The 25185-nt window shown below is 66.6% G+C and overlaps 2 protein-coding genes across 5 annotated transcripts; both read right to left on the bottom strand.

Annotated features, from left to right (window-relative positions):
• Positions 1-1095: 1095 nt before the first annotated feature.
• UCKL1 (uridine-cytidine kinase 1 like 1) lies at positions 1096-12997 on the bottom strand. The gene is given in 17 exon segments (XM_060119949.1): positions 1096-1270; positions 1355-1511; positions 1588-1695; positions 1825-1947; positions 2030-2092; positions 2178-2271; positions 2351-2449; positions 4217-4233; positions 4858-4919; positions 4999-5188; positions 5890-5961; positions 6040-6210; positions 6359-6465; positions 6708-6907; positions 12608-12827; positions 12830-12910; positions 12913-12997. Coding segments are annotated over 17 exon segments (1929 nt in total). The 3' UTR covers positions 1096-1190.
• ZNF512B (zinc finger protein 512B) lies at positions 12960-23931 on the bottom strand. 4 transcript variants are annotated; one of them, XM_060119947.1, is made up of 17 exons: positions 23868-23931; positions 21689-21814; positions 21267-21409; positions 20871-20999; positions 20083-20777; positions 19750-19976; positions 19565-19636; positions 19325-19471; positions 19032-19156; positions 18865-18957; positions 18583-18681; positions 18330-18500; positions 17899-18093; positions 17653-17754; positions 17277-17339; positions 16681-16779; positions 12960-16407 (listed from the first exon to the last, which is right to left on the bottom strand). In XM_060119947.1, exons 2-17 carry the CDS (start codon positions 21810-21812, stop codon positions 16162-16164), a joined length of 2730 nt encoding a protein of 909 aa, XP_059975930.1. In that variant the 5' UTR covers positions 21813-21814; positions 23868-23931; the 3' UTR covers positions 12960-16161. The 4 variants fall into 4 exon arrangements, with proteins under 4 accessions (XP_059975930.1, XP_059975931.1, XP_059975929.1 ...); XM_060119948.1 differs by having other exon boundaries at positions 20083-20732; XM_060119946.1 differs by having other exon boundaries at positions 20083-20999.
• Positions 23932-25185: the final 1254 nt, after the last annotated feature.

The following is a 25185-nucleotide window of genomic DNA, read 5'->3' as shown; positions in this document are numbered from 1 at the left end:
GCTGGCCAGACGGCAGGGTATCGGCCGCATCACGGCACCTGAGCAGGGCCCGGCCCGCTGCAGCCTCCAGGCTCCAGGCACAGAGCCCAGGATGGATGAACCAACCAACCAACCAACCAACCAACGAATGGGCCCTGGAGATATGGGGGAGGGTCCACTCACCAGGTTGGGGAGGAGAGGCCCCTCCTGCTGACCTCGGGCCTGTGTCGCTCCTCTACCCTGGCGCCTGGCCACCTCTGGACAAGCTCCCGCCTTTATCTGCTGCCCTTGGCCTGGTCCCCACCCAGGGACTTCCTGACCCCGCCCCATGACAAGCTTTTCCATGACATGGCCTTTGTGAGGTGAGGGGAAACCGAGGAGACCAGGAGGGCAGGAAAGGGCAAGAGCCAGGCCAGGAGGCGGGGGGGGCGGGTGGGGGATGGTTCTGAGAGCTCACCCGCAGCAGCTGCGAATCAATCGGCATCAGGCTCTCGAGCCAGGCAGGCAGCACCCTCGCCGGTGCCCTTGCCCGGGAGCGGCAAAGGCAGGGCGGGATGTGGTTTCTGACCCTGAGCGGTGTGGCCGGGTCAGTGAGGCACCGGCCACATCCCCTGCAAGTGGGGTTCCTGCTGAGGCCCGGGCCGGTTCCTCACTCCCTCCTCCATCCCCGCCCACACCCATTTCCGCCCCGCCCCCGCCGCGGACAAACACGTGCTGGGGGAGGGAAGTGGCTGTGGAGGCTGTTGACATCTTGTAAGACTCAGAGCCCCAGGCCCAGGCCAGGTGGCCAGCAAGGGGCCAGTCTAGCACGGCCAGGAGCTGCAGGCCCAGCTCTGCCCTCTCCTAAATCTGCACTGACCCTGGACGGTGAGAAAAGCCAAGTACAAGACCAGAAGCCCCTGTCCTGCTGCGGGGAAGGCGGGGGCCCAACCAGGACCCAGCGGAGGCCAGGCTCCTCAGTCCCTCCCTCTCCACAGTGGCCTCACCACTTGGGGATTGGGGCAGCCCTGGGGGCCACTCCGCAAGCCCAGGGCCCAGGCAGGACACCACTCCCGCACCCCAGCTAACCAGTCACGGCTTCATTTTCAAGTTTTATTTTACAAAATATTTAGACAAGGTACACCGGTAACACGTGTTTTAATTAAAATAAGTTAACATCTCTACCCTGTAAGCCCCGGGGAAGCAGGAGGGGTTGGGGGCAGGGAGGGCGGCTACCCCGCAGAGCCCCCTTCCTCCTCATCGCTGCCATCGGGGACGGCGTCGGTCCCGAAGTAGCGGTCGCCGAAGTTCCCTGGGGGAAGAAGCAGGTCCTTGTGGTGGGGGCTCAGGCCCACCTGCCGCCCCAGCTGTCACTGACAGGGCCGGGCAGCCTCACCTATGCCGGGGATGATGCGGAAGAGATCGTTGACGCGCTTGTCCACCGCCGTGGTGATGATTCTCACGCGCGGGAAGGCATAGGCCACCGAGTGGACGCCCATCTCCGCCATGAGCAGCGACAGCAGGAAGATCTTGTCCTCGGGCACGTCGTGGTCCTGCGCGGCGCGGCGAGGGAGTGAGCCGGGCCCAGCCCCCGCCCGCCGCCCGCCCGCCCCCCTCCCGCCCACTCACCAGCAGCACCCGCACCGCCATCATGGCCGCCGCGCCAGTGGACACTGTGCAGTCCATCAGGATCACGTGGTCGTCACTGATGTCCTTGGGGAGCCGCAGGTAGTGGAGCTGCAGGCGGCCACAGGGTCAGGGCGGCCCAAACCGAAGGCTGCACCTGGGCTCCCCGTGCCCCGCCCCCTCCCCAGAACTTCACCTCTGCCCTCCCCCCACCGGACCCCCCTTCCCCAGGCCCCCCACCTCGGGCTCCCCGGTGAGCTGGTTGGTCTGGATGAGGATCGTGCCGATGCGCACGTCCTTGCACACGGCCCGCAGCGCAGGCTCCATGGTCTCACCGGCCCGCAGGATGGACACGCCTGTGATCTGGGGGGACGAGGCTGAGCTAGCCAGACCCCCGCCTTCCGGCCGCCCCAGTCCCTTGTCGCCCAGGTCGGGCCCCTGGTACCTGCTTCCCCGCGTAGCACTTGCCCGAGTAGTCCTGGCCCTGCGGGGTCTGCACGACGCAGTCCTGCGCAGGGCGGGGGCGGGGCGTGAGCGCAAGGAGCCTCCCCTCCCCCTACTCCCCCGGCCCCCTCCCTCCCCCCGCTCCGCACCTGGAAGGGCAGGAAGGAGAGCGCGTGCTCGATGAGCAGCCGCATCAGCCTCTTAGAGTAGAAGATGAACTCGTCGCGGCTGGTCTCCCGGTCCCTGCCAACGCGGGCCAGGTGGGGTTAGCGAAGGTCGGCCCCGCCCGCCCGCCTGGCCGGGGGAGTGGGATGGGCCTCACCTGATGATGGTGTGCATGCCCCGCACCTGCGGCGTGCTCTTGAGGACACTCAGCGTCCGGGGCAGGGGGTGGCACTGGTGTGCTGAGGCCAGCGCGGCCCTGGGGACACAACGCGATTGGGAACTCAAGAAGGGGCATCTTCCCCCAGAGCCCCATCCTCCCGCTGCAGACTGTAGGGGGCAGTCGTGGTGGGCACGGTGGGTGTGCAGGGTGGAGGCCACCCTCCCAGTTGCTGATCTGGAGGGAGGGCCCCATCCCGAGATGCCCTCCGCCGTAACAGCCAAGCAATGGTTAAGGGACACGGTGGAAGGCAGAGCGGCTGACCGTTAGCCAGGAAGCAGGGGCTGCGGTGCGAGCCTCCCTTCCCGCTCCAGGTCCCCTCCCCGTTCAGGGCCTGGCAGTGGGAGGGCGAGGCCTCACACGTGCAGATGAATCTTAGCCCCCAAGTTGGGCATCTGGACCCCAACCTCAGGACACCTCTCCCTGGGGAAACAGCTGAGCTTTGGGGCCAAGCCCTGCCTAAGGCTTCCCCCCAGGTGCTGTGCGGCCCCCTCAGGAGAGGCGGGCAGAGCTGGCTTCGCACCGCCCCGCTGCCCCAGCCTGGAGCGGGGCGGGGCGGGGAGGAGGCGGAGTGGGGGGCCGGGGCGGGGCGGGGCGGGAGGGGAGGGGACGGGCGGGGCGGGAGGGGAGGGGAGGGGCGGAGCCTGCAGAGCGCCGGGCACACAGCGCGCAGGCAGCACCGCGGCCAGAGCACTCTGTCCTCACAGATCCCAGCGCAGCTTCCTCTGCCCACCAGGTGAAGAGGCGAAGAGTAGGTCAGGGAGGGAACAGGGCAGGAAACCCCAGGGTTTACAAAGAGGAAAAGAAGAGAAAGAAAAGACCACTTAGCGGGGAGCACGGTGGCCTCCGTGGCCACCGCTGGCCTGGGGAAGGAAGAGCAGGAGGCCGGGTTGGTGGCAGGGAGACCCTGCAGCCCGCGCCCCCGGGCCCGTGAGCACCCGAGAGTCCACTGCATAAGGCCCTGCGGGTCCGTCCCTCCCACCCACCACAGCCACGCTTCCTGGAAACTTTTATTTCTCTGAAACAAGGCTTCCAGAGGACATGACGTGGCCAGACCCGCAGGTGCCCCGGGCCGGGTGAGAGGCAAGCGAAGACTCATGCGTGGGCAGGAAGCTGGAGGCCGGCACCCGGGCCTGGAGGCATTTCCAATGCAGCTCGAGCTGGAGGCTCGGTCTGGTGCTTCCCAGCTCCGCCGACCACTGCGTGGGGACAGGCGCCCCATCCCTCTCGTGGGCAGGAAGGACACGCAGCCCAGGACTCCTGGGGGCTCCTCCTGGCTCTCTGTGCCTCGGCTCCAGGGCCACGGTGGGCTGGGGTGCCGGGATGCGGGGGGTGGGGTGCCTCAGCACCGCTTGGGGGAGTAAAGACCCGCCCCTCGGCTCAAGGAGAGAAGCTGCAGACCCAGGCCCTCTGGCTGCTGAAGGACAGGCCTGTGGCCACCGCCCTGGGGCACAGCGGTGCTGGCTCAGGACAGCTGTGCCCTCGGGTCCGACCCCACACAACCAGCCCCAAGTCGGGCAAGAGCCTCCAGAGAGGTCTGGCCAGCCTAGAGTCAGGGTGCTGTGTGAACTTGGGCAAACACCTTAACCTCTCTGGGCCTTAATTCCCTCGACTACTGGCAAGGGCAGGTAGAAGCGGTGTGGCGGCCACCACGCCACTCCTTCTGTGCCGGGGGTGGGTCCACCACAGGGGGTGGGCGTGGTGGGAGGGGACCTCGCTGCCTGCCTGGGTGACAACCCAGACTCCGAGCTCCCTGTGGATGCTGGAAATGCCTCCGTCTGTGCAGACAGGTGTGGGAAGTCTTACCTGACACTGAGCTCACGCTGCGGCAGCGACACAGGGAGACACAAGGGAATGGGGTGGGGCATCAGTGACGGCAGCACTGCTCACCTCCAAGTCACCGGACGGCACGGCCCGTCGCCACCGTGTGCCTCAGCCAGCTGGGCCACCCCCACCCAGGAACAGACACACCACAGCCCCGTAGCGGGAGAGTCCCGGGGGGCTGCCTGCCACGGGAGGGGGCCAGCTCCCTGTGGCCTCTGGCGTGGGCACCTCTGGGCTGGGCCGTCAGAGCCAGGACACTTGAGGCTCTGTTCCGCAGGCCCCGAGCACCCCATCATGAAGCCTGCCCGAGGGGTGGGTGGCGCCCTGGGCCGGCCCGGGGTGTGTGACCTCCTAGGATGCTCAGGACGTGGGACGCAGCACCAAAACCCAACGGTGGCCCAAAAGGGTCTGGAGGGACAGGGGCACACCCTTCCGTGTGAGGCCCAGCTCAGGCTGGAGGCGCTGGAGGTACTCCGCGCCCCATGGTCCCTCCGGGAGCCCAGCTGCCTCTGGCCGGCACACGACAGGGCAGTAAACGTGGGGGCCGCCCAGGCAGGTGGCCGTGGGCGGTGGCAGTGGGGAGCAGGGCTGGCGGGGCCGCGGGAGCCTGGACACCGGCTCACCTCTTCCAGCTGGCTGTGCACGTGCTGCACGATCAGATCGATGGCCACTGTGTTCCCGCTCCCTGGGTTGGGACAGGAGGGAGGGTGAGGTCCAGCCTGCCCGCCCCCGCCCTCCCCCCACCAGGCGGGCCGCAGGCTCACCCCGGGGCACCACGATGTCCGCCACGCGCATGGTGGGCTGGATGTACTGATCGAAGGCGGGCTTCACAAACTTGTTGTACTGCTTGATGACACCCTCGATGTCCCGGCCCCGCTCACTAATGTCACGGCGCAGCCGCCGCACGAGGCGGATGTCAGAGTCCGTGTCCACGAAGATTTTCATGTCCAGGAGCTGGACGGGGAGAGTGAGTCGCTGAAGAGGGCCTGATATGAGGGGCTCCAAGGCCCTGTCACCAGCAGGGCCAGAGTGAGCACCAGGGGACGGCCTCCGGCAGAGACGTCTGGTCTGCGTGTGGGCCCAGGAGCAGACCAGGCCTGCGCGGCACCTCTCGGGTCTGGACGGGGCGGGGGCGGGGGGGAGCGTGTGGTGTGGCTGCGTGTGTGTGGGGGTGTGCACTGTGCATGGAGTGTTGAGCGTGTGCGTGCGTGGCGAGCAGTGGGGTTCCTGGGGCATGAGCACACTCACACTCGGGACCAGCGAAGGAGCCAGGACAAGGGCATAGCCGGCTGGGCCCTCTCGGGCCTCGGCAGGGCGGGGTCACACCTGGGGCAGCTGCCCAGAGCCTCCCAGGGGAGACGATGTCCTCACAAGCAGTGCAGACGCAGGAGGCTGGCCCCCTCCCAGGCAAGAATACACACACGCACACCCACAGGTGAGCCCACTGCCACCAACGTCGCTCTGACCTCGGCGGCCACGTGGACCCCAGAGAACAGCAGCCGAAACCCTGACTCGGGGGGGTGAGGTTCAGGAGACAAGGCTGTTCCTCACCCAACCCTGGGGCTACGGCACAGGACGGGGATGGAGGCAGGTGTAAGGCGAGTCCCACGGGAGGACCAGGGAGCCAGGCCATCCGTCCTGCAACCCGTCCTCACCTCCAGCAGTGTCTTGTCAGCAAAGGCCATGATGCCCTCGAAAATGATGACGTTGGCACCATAGAGCGTTTTCTGCAAAGGAATCCTGTGTGTTGAAGCGGCCCCGAGGCCCCTGCGCCAGCCCCGTGCAGCTGAGCCTGCAGGGCCTACCCAGTCCTTCTTCCGGCTGTGGGTGGTGAAGTCGTAGATGGGCACCTTGACACTCTTGCCCTGCTTCAGCTTCTTGAGGGTGGAGATGATGAGGTCGAAATCAAAGGCATCTGGGTGGTCGAAGTTGAAGTTGTTGTGGGCAGCCTGCTCCTGCTGCTGCCTGGTGAGCACCTGCAAGGGGAGGAGCACCTGCAAGGGGAGGAGCACCTGCGGGGGGAGGAGCAGCAACGGAAGGAGAAGCAGTCGCGGGCTCAGGCCCCAGGCCGGGGCAGGAGCTGTGGACCTCATGGAGGCAGCTGCTCGTGCAGGACACCCTTACCTTGTAGAAGGAATCCATGGACAGCAAGACCACCCAGGGCACGTCCAGGGCCTCGATGATCATTCTGGCCACAGTGGTCTTCCCAGAAGCACTGCCGCCGCCCAGGCCTGTGGGGAGGGGCAGAGAGACCCTGAGCGGAGCGGCCCAGGTCAGCCTCACAGATGTGTCCCACTGGTGCCCATCACCCGACGCTGCCTCCACCCCGGGCTGACCTGGACCGAGGGGCCCGAGCAGCGCGGGTCACGGAAACACCGGCTGGGGCATGGCGGTGGGTTCTGCCTGACCCGCCCACTCAGGGGTCTGGGCGGGCGGCGGCCTCGGCCCACCCACACACCACAGCCATGCTCACCGATGGCGAAGGCCTCCTTGGACTGGGTGCCGTGCTCGTTGTACCAGGGCGGCCGCCCTGCCGTGTAGATGGTGCGCTTGCTGGTGCGCAGCAGGGGCGGCTCGGACTTGCACTGGCTGGTGGTGCGCTTCCGGGGCGAGCGCCCGGCCCCCACAGGTGGGAGAAGCCTGTCCAAGGACTCCGCGTTGCTGCTGCTGCTGCTGGGGGGAGTGGGGGCACGCTTGCCTTGGCCCAGGGCCACCAGCCCCCCTGCCACCCCACGCTGGGCCTGGCGTGACTGGTCCACGTGGTGCCTCCACACAGGCATGTGGGCACGGCCAAGGTGAGCGGGCTCGTGGCGGGACACAGCAAACCTGGCTGCAGCCTGTGCGCTGGGCCCGGGGGCCTCGGACTGCCACTGTCCACAAATCCAGAGGGACAGCAGGTGGCAAAGGAGGACACAAGGGGAGCGCTGTACGGGCCCAGCTCTTCCTCCCACGTGGATCGGGCCTCAGCAGGGCCACGAGGCCCCCTTCCCGCAGGCGAGGAGAGGTGGGCCCGCCGAGGAAGCCAAGACCCTGTCGAGGACTGTGTCCTCTCCCCCCACACACTCTGGGCGGCCCTCTAGTTTTGTGCCACCCTGCAGGGCATACAGGGAGAGGGGCTCCAGAGACAGAGGCTGCTGACAAAAGGGATGGGCCGGCGGTCGTGTGGACGGACCGGGAGGGAGACCCGGGGCGCCCTGCCGAAGGGCGGAGGCCCCCAGAGGCTGTGCACAAGGCGGGAACCCGCCTGGGAGATGCAGACGCCATGTGTGCCTGCTTTCGCCGTGCCACGCCACTCGAGCGGGGCTGTGCTGACTTCTCTGTAGGTTTATACCCCTAAAGGGCATGGAAGTGATGACTGGCCCAAGGCCTCAAGGCCTCAAAGCCTTCAGGAACAGCTCGGGAGGCTCGGCTCAGCTGAGGGCCCGACGAGAGGTAGCGTCTGCCCAATGCCGGCTCAGTCTATGCTGAGAGGCTGGGACGCAGACCCGGTGTGAAGGTGGCCCCGGGGGCAGGACCAGCTTAGGGAGAAGGCACTTCCACCACTGCCTGAGAGAGAGACCGCTCACAGCGGCAGCTTGCAGACCTGCCCCAGAGACTCCGAAGGCAAGCTGATCGTCTAGGCGGGAAGAAAGTACCGGGAACCTGGGGGTGCACCGGACAACCCTGGCAGGACGTGTGTCCACCCGCGGCTGGAGCCCCAGTGATGGATGCTGCTTGGGACACAGGCGGGAACCTGGGGAGGAGCCACACACGGAAGGCATCCTCGAGGCAAAGCTCCCCGAGCCGTAAAAGCCAGCGTGAGCCTGTGAGACGCGTGCACAGAGACGGCCACCAAGGGCAGGAGCAAGGACTTCCGCCAGGTTTTCGTGTTTTATGAGCACACGCCCCTGCTTTATCCAAAACTAAACCAAGCCTCTGTCTGTCCTTGAAGCTCGCTGTCACGTCTACAGCCTGCTGTAACGGCCAGGGCGCAGGGTGCTGTGAAACTGGCCTGCTCGGGGTGGCCCGAGCATCCCCCGCCAGGAACACTGGCGTCTCCAGCTGTGCGGTGCTCCCAGCACACCCAGCGTTGCCAAGAGCCAGGAGGACGGCGCCTGTGTGCACACGCGTGTGGGGCGGGGGGGGGGCGGGGGGGAGCAGTGGAAGGGATTAGCTCAGGCCTAACACGTGATGAGCCACACCAGCAGCTCTCGAGGGCACAGAGGGCCGTGTCAGCACACGTTACGCAGCAGGAAAGCCGGCCATTGGATGTGACAGGAGGCGTGCAGCACCGTCCAGGGGACAGAGAGCACCGGGCCGCCTCGCTCCTCCGTCACTGGACGGCGTGGGGAGAGAGTCCCGGGAACCCCTGGCCGCCTGTGTTGCCTCTGGAAGCAGCAATCACTCGTCCGTGGAGCCAACACCACAGTGGGACACCCAGATGACGGGGCAGTGACGGCTCACTTGATGTCCCACTCGGCCAAGCAGGAGGTGGACGGAGCACAAGCAGTGGTGTCTTCGAGCCCCGGCCGGAGGGCAGCGCTGGCCGTTCCCCTGGACGCACTTATCCGCCAACAGCGAGCACGGGGCCCCCGGGGCTCACACACAGCTGCCCTCCCCGCAAGCGACCCACAGACCCTGGAGATGACCGACAGCCTATAGCCGGGGAGGGGAGCTCCGCACAGCCCCAGAGGAAAGAGTCCACTCTGTGCCTCCTACCCGGGGAGGAAAAGCCAACACAGAAAACCTGGTTTGCAGAGGAGCTGGGGCCTCAGTGCCCCAGCTAACCCGCCCTTGTGCCCAGCACGCTCACGGACGGCCAGACGGCCTCGCGGGGCTGACGTGGGATGGGAGGCCTGGGCTGGCGCTGCTCCCGTGCCCCTGCTGAAATCACCCCAGGCTGGTGCCCTGGCCTCTCGGCAGGAGCCCTCACCCCTCTCTGTGACTGACCCTTGTCCTACTGAGGTGACGACGACCACTACCACGGACGACTTCCAAGGCCTGTGGCACCGACAGCCTGGGACAGACACCTCTTCAGGGAAGAGCCGAAGGTTAGCCAGGGATGACCTTGCCAGAAATCCGCCCGTCCAAGGGCTTGCAATAGGCCTGAACGGCATCAGGCCAGTTCTGCAACCACGTCCAGCTCCACTGCCTCCTCCAAAAGCCCGGCTCTCTCTCAAAGCCAGGGACAAAGCTCACTGCGCCCTCAGAGCAAGCCTCACCCCATTTTCACAATGGGACAAACTGTGACATGGGCAAAACTTCACCTCCCTGCTCACAGATGGACAGGGTGCTGCCAGCCACAGGGACAAAAGGCAATTTCAACCGAAGGGTTATGAGCCACATGGACACAGGCCGGCTGGTAACTGAGAGCCCCAAGCAAAGCCGGCAGCTGGTCCCCACGAGCACCTGCCTGGCCTGTCTCTGCCCTGATGTGTCCACTAGACACGGCACACGGGGCTGGGGGTGGCCGAGACGCAGCAAAGATGGGCATCGTCACCGGAAGACAGCAGGCCTGCCACTCACCTGCCTTCTGCTCCAAGGGTCCAGCACCCTGAGACCCTGATGCCAGGGTAAGCTGGGGCGCTGCTCATGGCCAGGACACAGGGGAAACCGGGACAGCAGGGTGATCCCAGGTGTGTGCAGGGCACCACCACACTGCCTCTTAGAGCCCTGGCAGACCCCCAGGACAGCTCAGGAGCCCCCTGGACTGCTCCTCCACGGGTGGGCAGCACAGCAGGTGAGAGGCTGAAGTGGGGTCCAGGCCCTGGCTGGCAGAGGCTGTCCCCTGGGAGGCGGGGGGCCAACAGGTGAGAGGCCGAAGCAACAGCACCCGGCGCCAGACTCAGAGGCCGAGGCTACGGGCATAAGAGGATCACCCGGCTGGGGGCTGTGTGCTGGCCTGATATTAATAGCACTGAGCTGCCCAGAACAGCCAGGCCAACCTCAGGCCAGCATCAGGCGTGAACTGCCCCTCCTGTGCTCAGGCTGGCACACTGCCCACCCAGGGCTGGCTGAGGACCACTGTGCCCCCCTCCTCTAGAGCAGCCTGGAGAAAGCTGCAGACCCCTGGTCTGCCGGGGACGGCAGGGCCCACCCCCGCACCCCCCCAGCGGGACAGGGAAATCAGAGGTGTCTCTTGGCCTCCAAGCTGTCAGCGCAGCGGAGCTGAGCTGAGCACCCCTGCCCCCAGGTGCCTCCGAGAGGCATAAACAACCTGAAACTCTACCCGGCTGAGGCCTCCTCCGAGAATAACTGCCCGCCCCCCCCCCCCCACACGAAGGCTCCAGCACGTCCCCCAAGGCCACCCGTGCTCAGCGCTCAGCTGGGGACACAGCCACGCCCCAGCCTGGCAGCAGGAGGCAGAGGTGGGCGGCTGCAGCGTTCACTCCCGTCCCGGTCCCCGGCCCCCTCCCTGTGATTGATCCAGCCCACACGCCAGCTTTTCTAGTCGGCTTCCCACAGCATCCACGTGGAGACGGCTGGCGGGGGCTCAGGGGAGAAGGAGTTTCACTTGGGGTCCCGGGCGCTGCCTCGGGGTGACAGGCCTGCCGCGCGGTAGCTGCTCCCTCCTGCTGCGGCCCTGCCCACCGGGGTCTGAGGAGCCCTGATGCCCTGTCCTGCTTTAGGAAAATCTCCGGGAGGGGGAGTGAGTCAAATGAAGCCAGAAGCAGGAGGGAGGAGCTGGCCCGCTGGGGCCTGGCCTGGGGAGGCGGGGCCGTCCCAGACTGGCTCAGGGACAGGGAAATCAGGGCAGCTTTCTCAGAGCAGGGAGAGAACTGGGGGGCTGGGGGGGCTGCAGCCCTAAAGGGGTGCAACAGGCTCCAGGAACTTGCACTGGCCCCACCCCACCCCACCCATTGGAAATCGCCCTGTGGGACCCCCTCCTTCCCTGCTGCTCTAGGCGAGTCCAGCGGGCTTCCTTCCAGTCGCCCAGCGGCAGCCCCCAGACCCGTGCCCACCTGGACCTCACCAAGGGACAGCCCGAGGGGTACCCTGTCACCACTGCGAGGTGCTCACTTGTCCACCAGCATGTCCAGTGCAAAGGTAGGCCGAGGTCCCCGTCCTCACCGGACTGACCTTCCGGAGGGACAGGCACACAGGAAGCCACGGCAAGGTAGACCGACCAGACCACGCTGTGCAGCCATGGTGATGCGGAAGGCGAAGCCGGAGCCGTGGTCGGGGAGAGCCTCGGTTTCGAGGCATCTGCACAGACACCGGGACACTGACCAGAGCCAGCTCTGGCTCCCTCGGGCCGTGCAGGGACTGCGGGGGAGGGGGAGGGCACGTGCTTGAGGAACATCGCAGAGAAGGCAGGGGTTACGGGAGCGATTTCCCCGTGACGTCCAGAGGCAGCTCCAGGGCCACCCCATGGGCCCTGGCTCCCCTCCTGTCCCCTGAGGACCACGCTCCGACGAGAGGAAGACCACTGCTGCCCCAGCCCCGTGAGGGGCACCCATGCCCACTACGCGGTCTGTGCACGGGGCAGAGCCAGACGGCTGCTGCCACCGTTCTGCGTCTGCAGGGAGTGTTCTTCTCAAGAGCTTATCTGGTCTCAGGCTACATCAGATTCTCTGGAACTAACAGGCGTCACAGACTCAGGTCCTCCCTCTTCCACCCTATCACCCTGAGCCAGGCTCGGAGTCACTGCTCCCCAGGAGGGGGTGAGCCTAGAGGAACACAAGATGCTCCTCCAGGCCCAGGGAGCCTCTTCCTGCCGGCATCTCACCCCTTTGACCCCTCTCCCCTCCTGCCCAGAGGCGCTGCTGGCAGCACCCAGACAGTCCCAAGCAGTCCAGGCCACGGCACTTCCCAGGAACAGGCACCTGGCTGGAAAAGTTTCCTTTGGCCCCAGCCTGGAGCCAGCGCTGGCCCTGGCCCAGGGACGGTTCAGATCCAGAAGTGAGGAGCCAGCCCTCGCCCGAGCGCCGCTTGGCCGTCACCCTCTGGGGCCTGGCCCTAGGCTGACAGCGGAAGCCGCCCCCCCAACCAGGTGACAGCGGCCCCCACCACCTCCCCTCCTGCAAAGCCCCCAGAGCCTCCAGGGTCCCCTCCCCCGGCGCCTGGCCGGCAGTCGGAAGGCACTGAGCATCGCGCCGCCCAGCATCACGACCTCTGGCCTCGAGTGGGGCAGGCCGAGTCCGTGCGGCTCCCGGAACGCACTGACCACCTGGGAGCATCCGGCGGGCGCACAGTCCAGCCCGGGTGCTCGCTGGCCCGCCACCCCGTCTGCTCGAGACAGACCGAGGCCCCACGCGGGCCCTGCCCACGGGCCCCTTCCCGCGGCCGTCCGCGAGGGCCCGCCACCGCCAGGCCCCGGGGACCCTCCGCTGGTCCAGGCTCGGCTCCCGGAGCCGCCCCCACCACGAGATGCGAGGGGCGCGCCGCGCCTACCGGTCCTCGCTCTTCCCCTCCAGCCGGTCTGGCCCGTCTCCAGCCGCTAGGGGCGGCGGCACCGGGCGGGGGGCTTCAGCTGAGGCCGGGAGCGCAGCCATGAGCTCGGGGGCCTCTCCGCGGGCTGGGCGGGGCTCGGGGGCCGGCCGGGGCTCGGGGGCCGGCCGCACAGGCTGTCGGAAGCTGTGGTTCGGGGCCCGGCACCAGGCGCCCGCCAGCGAGCCCCGAGGACTACAATTCCCATCAGGCTGCGCGCGCCCCGCGGACTACAAGTCCCACCAGGACGCGCACGCCCTGCAAACCAGAAGGCCCGCACCCGCGCTTTAACACAAACTCAGCTGCACAAAACCCCTGGAAAAAAATCAATAAACATTTATTTGATACAGTCATTTTTAATACATACAGTTGATGGCCCGCCCCCGTGCCACTTGGGGCCGGGGGGCGGGGACGAGGACCGGGGACAGATGGTCACAAGGCGGGCAGGGCCCGAGCTCACCGTCAAAACATCTTGCAAATAAACACTTTGTAGATAGAATATATACGTATATATATGGTTACAAGTTGATAGCCGGAACCTCTCTTTCGAAATGCACTTATTACGGAGAACTGGCATTAAAACACCCAAACCGAGAAACCCCAAGTACAGGATGTGTGGCTGCCAGGCAGGAGGTGCTGGCTGCCCCCAAAACCCCAGGCCTCCAGGACAGCTGCCTGGGGCCCACCCAGGGGGACACACCGGGACAGCCCTCCCTTCTATGGGTCAGAGTGCACCCATTCTTTCCCTTCCAAACCCGAGGGACAGGAGGGGCCTACGACTGGGAGGGCCGCCAGTCACACCAGGGGACACTCATCTGCCCTTGCATGAGCAAAAAAGTGCATCCTATTTTCGTGTGATGTGTCGGTCCCTTGAGTCGACCCTTTCCTGTTCTCAGGGCAAGGGGGGTGGGCTGGGCCAGAGGTAGATCTTCAGAAAGGGACCTGACACTGTGCCCTGGGTTTGGGGTCTCAGGGAGGGTCCACACCCACCGCATGGAGGGGGGTGTCTGCCGCTCAGTCCCTCTCATTGAAGGGGTCAGTCAAGGCTACCTGGCTGCACTCCCAGCAGAGTGGGAAGTGGGCAGATCTTGCTGAGCCACCCAGGGCTCTGCCACTGCGGGAGGGGGGGCTCTGAGGACCGGCTGGTTGCTGCCACCCACCAGCCAGAGCATGGAAGCCGGGAGGGAAGAGGGGGGAGAGAGGGTCCAACCCAGCGCCACTTTTGGCAGCAGTCCCCACGCCCACCTTAAAGACAAAGAAGGGGGTTAAAGTGCTAAACATCAAGTTACCCAGGACCCCACCTCTTCCCACGTATCTGGTGGGGTTCCCACGCCAGAGACCACACGTGGACTTTCAGGGGTGACAATGAAACGCATCCCCCAGCCAAAACCAGCCCCCGCTCCCCAAGGGCCAAGTACCTGAGAGGCCGGGGCAGGCAGCTATCCCCAGCAGAGGTGTTGAGGTCCAACCTCCTCCAACCATTGGTGACAAGGACAAAGTGCGCGTGGGGCTCCCATCAGTGCCTGCTCTCCACCCTCCCCCCGGCAGCTGCCCCTGCAGTGGCTGCCCGACCCACCTCTACCTCCACCAGCTGTACCCAGGAACACCCAGGAACACAGGAAAGAAAGCCCTCCTGCCCCGAAGTCATGCTGCTTGCCTCAGCCTTTGATGCTGGATTACCTGCACCTGCCCAGGCCTTGACCCCCTGATCAGATCAGGTGCGCGTGAGTGGGGGGAGTCCATGTCTCCACACCCCCTCCCTAGCATATCAGGCCAGGACTGCCCGGGGTCAGAGCATTCTGGCTGAAGGAAGAAGCTGGAGACGGGCAGCACGGCGCCTCGGCCCCAAAGCCCTCCTGGAAACTGTCTCCCTAGTGCAGGGTGAGGAGAGCTGAGCCCAGATTGGAGCCCCTCCTCTCCAGGGACTGGAGGAGGACAGGAGCTGGGGGGCAGAGGGGTGCCCAGTCAGCACCGCCTCCCTGAGCAGGAGAGGGACCCCAGCCCAGCCCCCAGATCCACCGTCGGCACCAGGAAACCCTTAGCACCAAAATGTCAGATTGTTGTGAGTTTTCGTATAAAAAACAGAATTAAAAAAAAGGTTTGTTACTTGTCACAGCAACAAGACTGGCATCCACTACACCCAGGAGACACACGCACACGGGCAAATATCAAAATTCACATCATCCAGGGTCGGCAAGGCCGAGCCCTCAGCCCACCCCCACCCCCCAGTGGAAAACAGCCTCCATCCAAACCCAGCAGCTCTGAGCATCCTCCCCGTCCCAGTGATGCCACGGTTGGAAGGTGGGGCCCAGGCAGGAGGTCAGAAACCATGTGGCTGCATCCTCAGGGTGCCCTGGACTCCACCTGACCCAACCTACAGACCTCGCTGCCCTCAGGGCACCAAAGGGAGCCAAGACAGGGACTTGGAGCCGCCACCAACCTACTGTGACCTTGGCCAAGCTCCCCCCGGGCCTTTGGCTCTCACATCAAAAGGCCACACAACCAGAAACGAAGGAGCAGCTAAAAAAGGGGGAAGGAGGCTCCCATGGGAGCTTGGCCATGGGCCAACCCAGGCCAGCGACAGAGGCTGCTTCCCACAGTGGTCACTACTCGAGCCAGGCCCCAGGTCCCCGCCCCTCATGCCCGTGGGCCCCGGGTGACCCCGGAACCCAGACTGGCCCATCCCTAAACCCATCAGGCTACCCGACTCGGGCCAGTGGCATTAGCGAGGCTGGAGGCTGAGGCCAGAGCTCACTTCATGTGGCCCCTGCCCCACAGCCCTGCAGTGGCAGAAGCAGAGCCTCTGCCCGGCCCCAAGTGGGGAGCACTCCTGGGGACGGTGGAGCAGGGCTGCCTCTGCCACCACGATGGGCACGGGCCAGTGGGGCAGGGCCCGAGCACAGCCGGGGCTGCACCGCAGGGGAGGGTGGGCCTGGAGAGGTAGAGAGCAGAAGTGCAGGAACCAAAAGACGGCGGGGTGGGGGTGGAGTGGGGTGCGGTGGGGCGGGCAGGTCAGCACGGCAGCTGTCAGACTTGGGGTCTGTCCCGGGAGGTAGCTGGGGGGTGCCGGGGTTCCAGTGTCGGGTCACGAGGTGAGGCTGCTCAGGTACCCTCATCAGCCCAGAACCACGGGCCACCAGGGACCCCCGAGCCTCGGGCCCGAGAAAGCAGATGGGGCACGGAGCTCACACGCCGAGGACCGGAAGGCCATCTGCCTGCTCCATGCCGCGCCAGCACCGAAGCCCAGGCTGGAGCCCTTCCGCTTGCCGGCCCGTGAAGGTCCCTCCAGACTATTGCACTTCTGCAGCTGCCCTGGCCCTCCCGGGAGCCCCAGCCCAAGGTGCCCTGCGGCAACCCGCGTGGGGCAGGGCCACCCTCGGGGAGGGGAGAGGGCTGGGCGCCCCCGCTGGACAGATGAACAGGCAGGGGTGGGGGGTGGAGACCTGGAGGGCAGGAGGCTCTGGAGCCCCACCCTGGACAGAGGGGGCCGGGCCCCACCCACCTGCCAGGCTCCAAACTCACTTCTCCGGCGCCTTGCCGGCTCCCACCTTCCGGCCAGCAGAGCCCCGGGCCCCCTTGTCTCTGCCTCCGGGGGGCCAGTCGTCCCGGTCGGGGGGCGTCCCAGGGGCTGGACCCTCAGGGGGTCGCTCCTTGGGCTTGCGGCCTCGCTTCTTCCCGCCAGCCGGACTCTCCTCCTTTCTGGGCACCAGGGAGTCTGGACCCTTGTGTCTGGGAGGCGGGTCTGCCGAAGTGCGGAACCAGTTCTGGGAGAGAGAAGCAGCGATGGAAACCCTGGGGCCCAGGACCCTGGAGGGCGCGGTGGCAGGGGACCCGGGGCCTGGGGACACCCAAGCTTCTCTAGGGAAGCCGGAGGCTGCTCTGAAGAGAAACCAGCAGATTCCTCAACGTCGCCCACTCGCTCAAATGAAGAACCGTCACCCTGACGCCCCTGCCCTGCCCAGCCCCCTCCACGGGGCCAGCGCATCCAGCCGCAGGCCCAGCAGGGCTCGCCCACCAGGCCCCTGTCCCTGACGCACCTCCGCGTGGGCCTTGAGGATGTGGTACTTGACTCCACTCTCGGAGCTGAACTCCTTGGGACACAGCAGACAGCAGTACTTCCCCACCAGGTGGTCCCCCTGGAGGGCACAGTGCAGTCCAGTCCCTGGAGGTGGGCCCCCACCACTGGCCCTTGGAGGACCAGAAGTACCCAGATGCAGCCAGGACCACCCCAACCTGTGTGGCTTATCTGGATGGGTGCCTGACAGGTGTGCTCTGGGGACCCACGAAGCCACCCTGTGGCAGGATCACCAAGGTGCCCCCACGGCAGGGGAGGCGGGAAGCAAGGAGAGGGTGAGAAGAGGCAGCTGCTCCTGGGAAGGGTCGCAGCCCTTTGCCGAGGGCCCTTACCCCAAGCCCAGGTCGGGCCGTCCCGGCACAGACGAGGAACCCCCGTAGGCAGAACCACCCGAGACTGAGTGACTGACAGCTGGGGCCGGAGGCGGTGAGTGTCCGGGGCTGCGCTGGCCCCGCCCCACAGGGGCAGGGGCGCACACCCGGTGTGTGCGGACCCCTGGGGGGCAGCTGGGAGCACCAAGCACGCACGCCTGGACGCCGGGAGGGCCTGGACACTGACCTTGCTGCAGCTGGCCAGATGGGCCTTGAGGCCGGACACGCTGGAGTAGATGGCTTCGCAGCACTGGGGGCAGGAGGCGACCGTGGGGGCGGGCCCTCCGGCAGGTGCCCCCCAACCAGTGTGCACCCCTTGCCCAGCCCGGGGGACCTGGGGCCCATCTGGGGCAAGTGGGGGGACTTGATCCCAGGAGTCACCCCTGCCCAGGGGTGTGGGCAGGCTGGGCCGCTAGGGCTGAGGTCAAGCAAGGCCCCTCTGCCTGTGGGGCTCCGTCTGAGGACCCTGCAGGGGCCACGTGGAGGGCTCCCCCCAAGGCCACCCCTGGGCCCTCCGTCCTGAGTCCCAGCGTTCCCATGCCTGCCCAGCCTCCCTGGCTCACATCATTGGGGCAGTTGACGTGGCCCTTCTCCTTGACCTCATTCTTCCACTCCTCCAGCAGCTGGGGGCTCAGCACAGGAAGGCCGGGCCGCGTGTAGTTGAGCTGCAGACGCGGGCAGGTGCCAGGGTAAGCCCGGGGCTTGGGCTGGAGGTGACCCAGATGCTCCCTGCTGAGCTGAGAAAGCCCCAACCACGCCCTCCCAGGTCACGGGGGCCTCAGGCTCAGCGACGGGGAGGCTGGGCTCACCCGCGCGGTCTCGGGCACCAGGTCGTCCTTCATCCGCCGCTTGGTCCAGTCTCGGGCCAGCTCGTCCTCCGCAATCTCCTGCAGGTGGAACACAGCGACCTGGGCCGACGTGCGGCGGATGCGGCCGCTGGGGGTCCGCTCGACGCCCAACAGGTCCTCAGCCTCGGGGGCCTTGTCCGCAGGCTCCTCGGGGGGCTGCGGGGGCGGGGAGGGGGAGGCCGGATGAGCCACGGGAGCCACGCGGCACATGCCACAGAGAGAACGTGCGAGCGAGCGCACGGGGGACACGGAAGCCCATCCCAGGCTCACTCCCCCCGACCCATGATGCACGTGGGCCCCTGGGAGGGAAGGCGGAGCACACGTGGCAAGCAGCACACGGGCGCGCCTGCCTGGGGCCCGAGGGACAGGAGGCCGGGCTGTGGGCCGCTCACCGGGGCCGCATGCTCCGAGCGCACGTGGTAGTCGTGGCCGGCCTTGGAGCGGTAGGTCTTGCCGCAGTGGGTGCAGGGGAAGGAAGGGGTCTCCACCTCGCAGGGCGGCTTCCCGCAGCGTCGCTGGTGGTACTGGTAGCCCATGAGGCTAGAGAAGGCGGCCCCGCAGCCCTGGGGTTCCGGGGGCAGGTGAGTGGCCGGAGAGCGGCGGGCCCCGTCCCGCCTGGCGCCCGCACCCACGCGGCCCACTGACCTCCTGGGGGCAGCGCAGCCGCCCCACCTGCTTCAGCACCTTCCGCAGCCGCTCCCGCTCCTCGCGCTCGCTCGCCTCCGAGGCCTCGGCGTCACAGGGCTGCGGGGCAGGCCAGCTTCAGTGCCCCCGCCACCACAGGGCCCCGCCCCTGCCCAGGGGCTGTGGCCACGGACGTCCCTAAGCTCTGCTAGTGAGCGGCCAGCAGTCAGAGCTGGGCAGGCGCGGGGGGGAGGCCAGCGGCCAGTGGGCAGGGCCCGACGGCAGCTGGGCACAGGGGCGTACCTTGGCGCTGTGCTCGGCCATGGTGTGGTAGTTGAGGCCCGCCTTGGACTTGAACTGCTTCCGGCAATGCTGGCACTTCAGTGCGTCCTGCAGCTGCAGACGGGCGCGCGCTCGTGAGAACCCGGCCCTGGGGTGCCTCCCCTCCCAGACACCGGGGGCAGCCTTGCCTTCTGACACACGTCCATGTGCTTCTTGAGCCCCACGAGGGTCTTTCGGGTGACCACGTTGCAGGTGGGGCAGACGGCCTCCCCCCGCTCGTGGATGGCCCGTTGCCACTGCCCCTCAGGGCCACCTGTGGAGCAGGGCCAGGGCCTCAGGGGCAGGCAGGAGCTCCCAGATGCCCTGGACGCCAAGCACAGAACCCAGGGTCCACGCTCGGCGCTCGGTCCCCGTCCCCGCGGCTCGGGACCTGCCCCACCCTCAAGACCCGGCCTGTGCCCCGCCACCCGGCAGCTCCCACCTGGGGCTGGGTGGGCCCCGGGGGCCGGCACCTCCTTGCTGACAGCGCTGGTGGGGGCTGGTCCCCTCTTCCGCACCTCCTCGGGGACCGGCCCCTCCTGCTTCTTGGCGCGGTGGATGCGGGCTTTGTCCTCCGCCTTGGCCAGGCCTACGTGCACACGGGGGAGGGGCAGGTGCAGGCTGAGGGCACGGCCACCGCGTGTGCTTGGCCCCACAGGTGCCCGGCTGGTCCAGGCCTCACCTTTGAGTCCGAAAGTCCCTGAGATGGAGGGCTGTTCACCCGTAAACTTCTTGGGTGTCTTCTGTTTCCTTCCTGACTCGGGGGAGAGAAAACAGAGAACAGGGCTCTGGTCAAATAACCATTGGGAGGCTCGGGCCGGCTGGCCGCTGCCCCCGCCCGGCCGCTGCCCCCTGCTCTCGTCTTACTGTGCTTTGTGCGCTCTGCACCCTCCTCAGGCGGGGACACGGGGCCCGCGGCCCTCGGCGCCTCCTTGCCCCCCAAGGGTCTGCTGCCCAGAGAAAGGGGGCTGCTGCTGGGGTCTGTGCTCAGCTGGAAGGCTGAGCTCTGGTCTGTGGTGGACGGGCCGTACTCCCCGTTCTCCGGCCTCGCCTGCTTGGGCGGGAGGGGGCAGGCATCCAGGCCTTCTGCAGCCCTGCAGAGAGCAGGGAGGTAAGGGGCGGGAGGGCCCGCTCTGGGCCCTGTTACCCCTGAGCTGCAGCCGGGGACACCCAACCCCAGCCCAGCAGGAGTCCCCATACCTTTTCTTACCGCTGCTCCTACCCGCGGCCCGAGGAGCCTTGTTCTCAGACTTGGCCAGCAGCACCATCTTGCAGGGCGGCGTGTGTCTGCTGATGGCAAGGGGCCTGCTGACCGTCACCGGCTTACTGACCACAATGGGCCTGCTGACCGTCACCGGCTTCGCAACTGGCACGGGTTTCGTAACTGTCACAAGCTTTGTCACAGACACCGGCTTGTTGATGGTCACTGGTTTGGTGACCGGCACCGGTTTGTTGACTGTTACTGGCTTGGCAATTGGCACAGACCTGGTGACTGGTATAGGCTTGTTGACTGGCACAGGCCTAGTGACCGGCACAGCCTTGGTGACTGGCACGGGCCTGCTGGCCGTCACTGGTTTGGTGACCGTCACTGGTTTGGCGACCGGCACAGGCCTGCTGACTGTCACTGGCTTGGTGACCGGCACGGGCCGGCTGACCGTCACTGGCTTGCTGATGCCGATGGGCTTGCTGATAGTGACAGGTTTGCTTACTCCAATGGGCTTGCTGACCCCAACGGGCCGACTGACGGTGACTGGCCGGCTGACTGGCCCAGGCTTGGGGGCAGGCAGGGGTCGGTCCATGTGGTTCCAAATCCGGTGCTTCTCCAGCTGGGTCTTAGAGGTGAATGCAGCCTCACAGAAGGGGCAGGGAAAGGTCAGCCTTTCTGAGATGGCACCCTGGGTGGAGAGGGCAGGCGTGGACACCCCCAAGCCAACAGCCAGGGCAGGGTGGGCCCCAGGCCTCCCCTTCCCCAGGCCGCAGCCCCTTACCCCTTGGCACCGCTGGTAGTGGTACTTGAGCCCGTAGATGCTGGGGAACTCCAGCCAACACCCAGCGTTTGGACACTTCACCCTCGAGTGCGCCTTGAACTCGTCTTTCCACTGGTTCATCAGGGAGAGCTGGGCACGGGAAAGGCCAGGCTGCTGACCCTGCAGCCACCCAGGCCTCTGCTGGCCAGCCCCCGACTCAGCACTGTCCCCAGGCCGGCGGGAGCCCCGCACAGGACCCGCTGGGCCCCAGGCCGCCTCTCGAAGCCCTCGCACACAGAGCAGCCAGTGGATCCGGGCTGAGGGCTCGGCACTGGACACGCAGCGGGCCAGCCTGCCAAGGCGGTGGGCTCCCCGGCAGACCCTGCAAGAGCCCCACCCGGCCCTTGGGGAGCTCACAGGAATGTCTCGGAGTGCCTGGTTCTCGGCTTTCGGACGCCCCTTTTTCTTCCCTTCCGTTCTGTCGCTGGCTGGACTTCCCGGGTCAAAGCAGAGCGGGGCCTGGCTGGGCACTGTCGGCCCACCCCGGACTACCGGCAGCCCTGCAGCACACAACACACCAAGGCTCAGAGGCTGCATTCCCTGCAGCCTTGTCTGCCACCCAGGGGGCTGGTCCCGCTTGGAAGGAGCCTCATTTCCCCTGCACTGAGGCACGAGGGGCAGGAGGCCGTGGTCCACCCAGGGCCCCAGGCTGCCCCCACCCCGGGAAGCCTCTCAGGAGCCGAGGCTGGGCGCCCAGGAGCTGGACATCCAGGGAGGCCCACACCCAGCACTGGCTGCCCGTGACCACCTGGAGTTGACCTTGCCCTGGCTCCTCTTACCCAGCTTCGGTGGGTCGTGGAGCATGGGAAGTCGGACCTCATTCCGGCCGCCATCCCTCCCAGGCCCACTCTTGCTGGACCCCGGGAGCCGGCGGCCTCCTCCAACACAGAAGGGATCGGTCATCTCTGCAGAGCAAGCGGACAGGCCCATGAGGTCCATTGGGCCCAACTCAGGACTTGAAATGGGCTGCTCTTGACCCTGCCCCAGACAGGCCCGCTCTCCGGCCTGAGGAAGGGGAGCCCGCCCGCCTGTATTTTTGGCCACAAGGGAAAGCAGGTGACGGGGTGGATGGGCGGGGCGTGTTCCGGTTTAGGGGAGGGGCTGCTCAGCCAAAGTCTCCCTGGATGACCCAGAAAACCCTATCAGCAAGGAAGAATCTAGCCCTGTCCTGAGACCTTCACCAGCTCCGGGGGGCTCCCTGCCTCCAGACACACAATCCCAGAGAGCGAGAGAATCATGCGCCTCTCATGCACCTCGTACCTGGCGCTTAGCTGGGGATGGCTCCAGGAGAGGCGGAGTGCCCCAGGGGAGGAGGCCAGGGACACCCCTTGGGGGCCAATTATGACACCAGCGTGGCTGCCGGCTCACAGGCTGTGCTGGCCCAGCACCTAGAAACACCTTCCCCCACAGCCCCACCCAGACCCAAGGCCACGCTCTGGGGCCCAGGTGGGTGCCCTCACATCCTTCTCCCCAGGACACAGCTGGAAGATGGCCAAGGTGGGCACTGAGGGCCCCAGCCCACTCCCCAACTGCGCACACACCCTCTCCAGGGGTAGCAGACCAATGACCCTGCAGCACTGGCTTCTGGTCCCTGTGCCAGCTGAGCCACCCTCCCTGACCCCCTGCCCTGCTTTGTTTCCCGCCGGGGCCCCTCCGACCAGACGGACGCCTCATGCTGGGTCCCTCAGCCGCTCTCCACCTGGCTGACCTCCTCCTCACCTCCACCCTCAAGAGACTCTCTGCCCCCAACCTACAGGCCCACCAGCGCCACTCCAGAGACCACAGGCCCCTGGCCACAGAGAACATTCCGCCGACTGAGGCTGGGCTTCAGTGGGCCCATTCTGCTGGGGGACCCCAGGCTCTGAGAGCTGGGACGACTCTGAGTTCAGCCCTTTTGGGTCCTCCCGCAGGGACGCTTAAGGCCACAGAAGAAGGCGGGGCGGAATGTGGGCAGGTTACCCCTCCCACACAGCATGTGGGATCTTCATTCCCCAACCAGGGATTGAACCGGTGCCCCCTGCAGTGGAAGCGTGGCGTCTTAACCACTGGACCGCCAGGAAAGTCTCCTAACTTCTAACAGAGAGAAGAGGAGGGATGTGCTGTGCCTAGGTGGTCCAGAGGCCATCTGGGTAGACTGAGATCAGAGATGGGGGCAGTCACTGCCCATTGTCAGGGGGCTGCCTATATCCTGGGCCTGGGGTCAGTAAGGGTCCAGAGGGCTCCAAATAAACTTCTCTGGAAGCCCTCACACTGATACTTCCAAGGAGACATGCCAGCGCCCTTTTGACCCCAGCGGAGGAGACTGTGGGTACCTGCTGAGCCCCACCTTTCCAGTCTTCCTCCAGCTTGGGTGGAGAATTCGGAGTTGGGAGCCCCCGGGACCAGGGCTGGCCTAGGAGGCAGAGACTCCCCTTCCATTCAAGGCCTGCGACTCCCGCACCAGGAGGAGAAAGGGCTCGCCCCTCCCCAGAGGGGCCAGCAGGGTCGCAGAGGTGGGACCCTCTGGAGGGGGGAACAGGAGCGCCTCGCGCTGACCGCAGGCGACGCTGGCGGTGGGACCGCGGCCCAGGCCGCTCGGCCTGGGACCCCGGCCTAGGCCCGGGCGCGCGGATGAGGCCGGCCAGGGGGCGCACACCTGGGGGCTGGCCTCGCCACCCACCTGTCACCTGCGGCGGGTGCGGGCCCGGCGTGGCCCCGGAAGGGCCGATCCCGGGCGCCTGGGGAGGGGGGGGCCCAAAGGCAGTGAACCAAAATGGCGACTTTTTCTGGAGAAGAAGGAGGCAGGGACGCGACGCCGGCGCGGGGCGCGGGGCGCGGCGCGGGGGTCCGGGCGCGGCGGGGGCGGCGGGCGGGGGCTCCGGGTCCGGCCCCCCGACCTGCGCGCGGGGTCAGGGTCGAGGGCGCGGCCAGCGCGGGGGCCGCCCGGGGTCGCGGCCGGGAGCGCGGCCGGGCGCTTACCTGCGGCGCCCAGCGGGCCGGGGCCGGGCGGAGGCCGGGGCCGGGCCGGGCCGGGGCGCGGGGCGCGGGGTCCGGGCGGCGCAGGCTGCGCGCCGCGCTGCGCACATGCGCGCTCCCGCCCCTCCCACCTTTGACAGTTTTACTGTGGGGGGGAGGGGGCGAACTCTCGCGGTATTCCTGCCGCTCTCCGCGACGGGAGAGACGGGTCGGGGGAGGGGGCCCGTGCGGCCATCCGCTTGCCCGGTGCCCCGTCCGTCGCCTGGGTGGGCTGGGCCGTCAGGGCGAAGTGGCCAGTTATGCCTCCGTCGGGCGGGAGGTGTTTTTCAGGCATTGGGGTAAACTGAGGCACGATGGGGCGCTGGGTGCTGCCCCAAGCCCAGCGCGCACGGATGGAAGCGACGGGAAGGTGCAGCGAAGGAGGCCGCCCTCCCCTGGGACCTTGAACTCCTGGCCCCGGGGGCTTTGAGCCTGCAAAGCAGGATCCAGCCTCTTTTCCAACCAGCCCTGTGACCACGTCTGCCTGTGGCCACCCTCAGGAAATGGCCTGGCTCCTGGCAGTGCCGGGGCAGTTTGAAGCCATGGGATTTATTGGGGTGACTGAGCAGCCTGTCTACTTTAGGGCGGTGGTCCTAGACCAGCAGCCAGTGCCCTCCTTGCTCCTTTGTGCCCCAGAACTGGGCTCTTGGCAGGGATGCTGGGATCAGGTCTGGGGGTGACAGGGCACCCGCCTCACCGAGACTTGGAAATGAATGAAGTAGGGAAGGAGCGCTAGTTTGGAGACAGAGGTAAAAGGTGCTCCTCCTTCCCCGAGGCTCTTTCTACCTGCCCTGTCCACGCTGGAGCAGGTTCGGCTACACTGTTTGTGGGCAGGGCACAAAACATGTGGGCAGATTTGGAGTCTTCCTTTTCTCACAGGGACCTTTGGCAGCTGCTTCTCTCGAGGCACAAAGTGTCCACACTGGGGCAGAGGCAGGGAGGGGCCCTCTGTGGAGGGGTCAGTCGGTCCTTCCTTCGGAAATCAGAGCCAAAGAGACCTATGTAATCCCTCCCTCGTTCACCGTGCCCACCCCAGGGTCAAGACATGCAGGATTTCGGGAGAGGGGTCAGTGTGTGTGTCCTGAGGTGCATCCAATTGGTAGGTGTATGTCTGCATGACCACATATGTCAAGCTGTGTCCTGTTTGGCCATCAAGGTGTCAGGGTATGTCTCTGTGTCCCGTACTAGGTGAGAAAGATGCTGGTCGTATGTTAGTATCCAAGTGACTGGACACCAGGTGTTGGGGGGATGTCTGGGTCTTGGTGGATGTGTGTCCAGGCCG

The sequence above is a fragment of the Mesoplodon densirostris genome, chromosome 16, assembly GCF_025265405.1.
Source record: "Mesoplodon densirostris isolate mMesDen1 chromosome 16, mMesDen1 primary haplotype, whole genome shotgun sequence".
In the NCBI taxonomy this organism is placed as follows: domain Eukaryota; kingdom Metazoa; phylum Chordata; class Mammalia; order Artiodactyla; family Ziphiidae; genus Mesoplodon; species Mesoplodon densirostris.
Note: the sequence above shows the minus strand (reverse complement) of the source record. Positions and strands in the feature narration are given on the sequence as shown.

Bases quoted from the DNA above. Each gene is read 5' to 3' on its own strand.
- ZNF512B (XM_060119945.1), bottom strand. From the start codon at position 21,812: ATGACCGATCCCTTCTGTGTTGGAGGAGGCCGCCGGCTCCCGGGGTCC. The intron at 21,410-21,688 runs GTAAGAGGAGCC...TGTGTGCTGCAG, and splicing joins CCACGACCCACCGAAGCTGG to GGCTGCCGGTAGTCCGGGGT. The intron at 19,977-20,082 runs GTATGGGGACTC...TGCTCTCTGCAG, and splicing joins AGGAGCAGCGGTAAGAAAAG to GGCTGCAGAAGGCCTGGATG.